The following is a 5,030-nucleotide window of genomic DNA, read 5'->3' as shown; positions in this document are numbered from 1 at the left end:
AATTCTTTTTTATTGTGAAATACACATTTTTTAGAATTAGTTTCAGCTGTACAACACAGTGCAGTAGTTATACTTTTTACCCCTCGAGGTGACAACCCCCCTCCCCCAATCCGCCGCTCCACTTCCCCCCAATATCTTACATATCTATTACAATATTACAATTCCCTTGACTCCACTCCCACACTATACTCCATGTCCCATGATTATATATATATATATATATATATATATTCACTTATAGTTGACATACAATATTATGTAAGCAACTTTTCATCCCTCTTTGATGTGACTCTTGCATGTGGTTTCCTATCCTGAGCATGGTTTCTGAGTAATTACAAAGCTCATTGGGTCAGTAGTTGTTGCTAAGTTCATGTCTCCATGGAGGATGGCAGTTTTGGTGTTTCCTCTTATGCCGTCTTGTTCAGTCCTGTAATCAGTATTAAATTTGTCTGTTAGAATTTAAAGTATATTCACATGCATGTAGTAAGAGTGACAATTTATTGGGTGTCTTTCAGCTATGTCTTCTGAGGACACCTTGAACTTACTGACAAACCCAGGAATAGAAGATTCATTCCACAAAATGCTGCTGGTAAGATATGGAAGGTGCGGCCTTGACAATCTGCACTTAATGAAAGAGTGGGAATATGAGGGGAGTGTGAAGGGCTGAAGGACATTATGATGGACATAACCAAACTGGGACAGTTACTCATAGTAAAATCCTTGTTGCCAAAGAGATCAAAGATGTAAGAAATGTTGTGAAACCCTGTACTTTAAGGCGGGTACATTAGTAGAACACTTGTTTCTGAATGTAAAGGTAGAAAACAATTTATTATTAAAGATATATATTCTTTGAAAGGAAATGTGAAATATGTGGGAAGTTAATGTAATTCATGGTGTGATAATCATTTGAATAATTAAAAATACAGGATTAGATTAAACTTTCAGTCAAACATTTAACAATCAGAGATTTAAAAATGAAGATCGAAATTCTAAATGTGCTCAATTTTACAATCTCTTAACCAGGCTTTCGTTATTCTTTCAACCAAAAAACAATCCTTCCTTGTTTCAAATTCTGTAATTTTCGTAAATGTGGGAGGGTATTTATAGAAGCATCATGGTTCCATAGGTATCATGGGTAATGGGGAACAACTTTACCTGTTTAATGAAATTAGAGTCCTCACTAAAGGCCTTTCTGTCTTTGTTGATTACCAGAGTATGTGTAATGATGAGAGAAGCTATCAATTCAGTGAATCTTGGAAAAACTTTAAACAAGGGTCAGATCCTAATAAGCATCAGAAATTGCAGTTTCGAGAGAACCAGCATACACATGGGAAAGACTTTCATGAAAACTCAAATCTTACACATCAGAACAGTTATATTGTAGAGAAGCCAAACAAATGCAGTGAATATGACAAGTCTTTGAACCAATCTTTATATCTTACTGAACATGAGAATATTTATACTGGAGAGGAACCTTACAAGTGTATCCCGTGTGGCAGAGTCTTTAGTCGATTATCCAGTTTAAACAGACATAGGAAAACCCATACTGGAGAGAAGCCTTACAAATGTGAACACTGTGGCAAAGCCTTTACTAAACATTCAACTCTCATTGTACATAGAAAAACCCATACTGGAGAGAAGCCTTACAAATGTGAACACTGTGGCAAAGCCTTTATTAAACATTCAGCTCTCATGGTACATAGGAGAATCCATACTGGAGAGAAGCCTTTCAAATGTGAACACTGTGACAAAGCCTTTATTAAACATTCAGCTCTCATGGTACATAGGAGAATCCATACTGGAGAGAAGCCTTTCAAATGTAGAGAATGTGGTAAAGCCTTTACTCAGTGTTCACCTCTTGCTGCACATATGAGAATTCATACTGGAGAGAAGCCTTACAAATGTNTCTTTGGAGAAACGTCTCTTCATATCCTCTGCCCATTTTTTAATTGGGTTGTTTGTTTTTTTGGTGTTGAGTTGCATGAGCATTTTATATATTTGGTATATCCCGTACTTTAGACTTTTCATAACTAGACGTTTATACCTCTGATTCCCCTTCACCTTTTTTGGATTTTCCCCATGGCCCTGTCTTCTCTGGCAACCATCAGTTAATTCTCTGTTTCTTGAATCTCTTTTATTTTTTTTTTAATTGGGGAATTGGGGGAGGGGAACAGTATTGCTGAATTGGGGCAGGGGACCAGCCAAGTTGCTGTTCTTCAATCTTGGTTGTGGAGGGCACCCGTCGGCAGCTCGTGCCCTTTCATCTGAAGGTGCTATGTTCAGTCTTAGTTGCGGGTGGGCATAGCCACCATCCCATGCAGGAGCTGGACCAGCAGCTTTGTTATTAAGAGCACACGCTCTATCCACTGAGCCATCGGGTGGCAGCTCAGCTCAAGGTGCCAGGTTCAGTCTTAATTGCAGGTGGGCGTAGCCTCCATCCCATGCAGGAGTCGAACCAGTAGCCTTGTTATTAAGAGCACATGCTCTATCCAATGACCCATCCGGGTGGCAGCTCAGCTCAAGGAGCCAAGTTCAGTGTTAGTTGCGGGAGGGTGTAGCTCACTATCGAACAGGCAGTCTTGTTGTTAGGGGCACGTGCTCTCACCAGCTGAGCCATCCTGGCACCTATTGGCAGCTCAGTGGCAGCTCAGCTCAGGTGCAGTGTCACTGGCCCATGTAAGAATCAAACTGGCGGCCCTGTTGCTCAGAGCTTGTGCTCTCAAGCAAACTCTTAACAAACTGAGCCACTTGGCCGGCCCATGTGAATCTTTTTTTGATTTATTTTTCCGTTTCTAGTTTTTAGCTTTTACGTATCAGTGAAATTGTGTGGCATTAGTCTTTCTCTGTCTGTGTTATCTCACTTAGCATAGTACCCTCTAGGTCCATGTATGATGTGGCCACTGGCAGGATTTCCGTTTTCCTCCTGGCTGAGAAATATTCCATTGTGTACATTTACCACATCTTCTTTATCCATTGATTGGTTGATGGGCGTATATATCTTGTCTGTTGTAAATAATATTGCAATGGATGTACGGATGCAAATATCTTTTTTTAAACGATTTTATTGGGGAATTGGGGGAGGGAACAGCATTGGGGAATCAGGGAAGGGGAACAGACAAGTTGCTGTCCTTTTGTTCTTCAGTCTAGTTGTGGAGGACATCACTTCACTGGCCCATGTTGGTATTGTGATCATTGCGCTCTTACCAGGTGAGGCAGATTGGTTGCCCGCCATTGGACGGCTGCTCACACTGGCTGATAGCCACTCACAGTAGCTCATGGCAGCCCCACTGCAGCCTACACCATTGCTGGCTACTCACAGCAGCCCAGCTCCAGGTCGATCTGTTGTTCACCATCTTAGCTGTAGAGGGCGCAGCGTCACTGGTCCATGTGGGATTGGAACTGGCATCCCTGCTGCTCAGAGCTTGCACTCCCAAGCCAACTGTTAACTAACAAGCCACTCGGCTGGCCCAGATATCTTTCTGAATTAGTGTTTTTTATTTCTCTGGATAATGCCCAGTAGTGGAATTGCTGGGTCATATGATAGTTGTATTTATTATTTTTGAGGAAGTTCCATATTGTTTTTGGCTATACCACTTTTTACACAAATGTAATTGTTACACCTTCCTGTTGAATTTACCATTTTATCATTATATAGTGTCCTTCTTTGTGTTCTGACACGTTTTGACACTGTATATTTATTCATTATGGCCACCTGTGCTTTTTTTTTTTTAAGATTTTATTGGGGAGTTGGGGGAGGGGAACAGTGCTGGGGAATCGGGGGAAAGGGGAACAGACAAGTTGCTGTCCTTTTGTTCTTCAGTATAGTTGTGGAGGATGTTGCTTCACTGGCCCATGTTGGTATTATCATTGCGCTTTTCCCAGTTGAGGCAGATTGGTCGCCGGCCTCTGAACAACCACTCACGGTGGCTCTTGGCAGCTTACGCTGGCTGCTGGCGACACGATGGCTTATGGCAGCCCACTGCAGCAGGGGCTGCATTCTTCGCCGTTATTGGCGACTCACAGCAACCCAGCTCCAGGTTGAGCTGTTGTTCACCATCTTAGCTGTAAAGGGCAGTGTCGCTGGCCTTCATGTGGGATCCGAACCGGGGCCCTGCTGCTCAGAGCTGTCGTCCCAAGCCAGTTCTTAACCAATGCGCCACTCGGCCAGCCCCACCTGTGCTTTTTATTGGTGATCATTTCTGTGGAATACATTTCCCATTTTTTGACTTCAGTCCCATCCATGTACCCACATCTAAAGTGAGTCTCTTGTAGACAGAAGTTAGCTGGACTTTATTTATTTATCCATTCAGGCAACTCCTGTGTATTGATTCAGGAAGTTTCATCTGTTTTCACTTAAAGTAATCACTGAGACAGAGGGACTACTCTAACCATTTTAGAATTGTTTTCTGCCTTTTTTGTAGCTATTTTGTCCCATGTTCCCACCTCTGAACTCTGCTATTTTTTCGTTGATTTTGTTTGGTAGTAGAATGCTTTCATTTCTTTCTCAATTTCTTTGTATGTGTCTGTTTTAGGTATTTTATTGTGATTACCATAGGGGTAACTTAAAACAGTTTTAAGGTTATGACAGTGTATTTTGAGTTCTTGGTCAGGTAATTAATAGCTCAATTAGTTTTGGGCTAATGTCTCAAGATTTAGTCTGTTCCTCTGATTGGTCCATGTTCTGTTTTTTTGTATGTTGTGATGTTTTGTTGAGGCTTTGGAGAAGAAACAGCCTCCATCCCAGGCTGTGTAGACCTGCTTTGTACAAGAGAACACAAATAACAGGCAGCTGAGCTTGAAGTTCTTATGCCTATCAAACCGGTTCTGCCAGATGTGTATTCTTGGTGTTTTGTGCATGTAATTTTCTGGTTTAAAATGTTTTCGTTTCTTCTTTAGAGGCAGTGTTATATTCCTATCCTTGATGTTTGTCTTCAATACTGCATGCTTTGTGGTGTTTGAACAATTAGTTACCATTTTTCTCAGTGGCCACCAAAATGCATTCACATTGCACTGCCATTTTCTTAGCACTC

General features: G+C 41.5%; 1 protein-coding gene across 1 annotated transcript in view; it reads left to right on the top strand.

The window, feature by feature from the left end:
- The window catches only part of LOC109377481 (zinc finger protein 525-like), a 20,066-nt gene that overhangs the window by 12,534 nt on the left and 2,502 nt on the right, over positions 1-5,030 (top strand). Inside the window, exons 5-6 of the mRNA XM_019633842.1 lie at positions 516-589; positions 1,213-1,903. Of these exons, the coding sequence (XP_019489387.1) occupies positions 516-589; positions 1,213-1,903 (765 nt within the window). The remainder of the gene's footprint in view (positions 1-515; positions 590-1,212; positions 1,904-5,030) is intronic.

The sequence above is a fragment of the Hipposideros armiger genome, unplaced genomic scaffold (assembly GCF_001890085.2).
Source record: "Hipposideros armiger isolate ML-2016 unplaced genomic scaffold, ASM189008v1 scaffold_1417, whole genome shotgun sequence".
Classification (NCBI taxonomy): Eukaryota; Metazoa; Chordata; class Mammalia; order Chiroptera; family Hipposideridae; genus Hipposideros; species Hipposideros armiger.
This window is presented reverse-complemented; position numbering and strand designations above follow the sequence as displayed.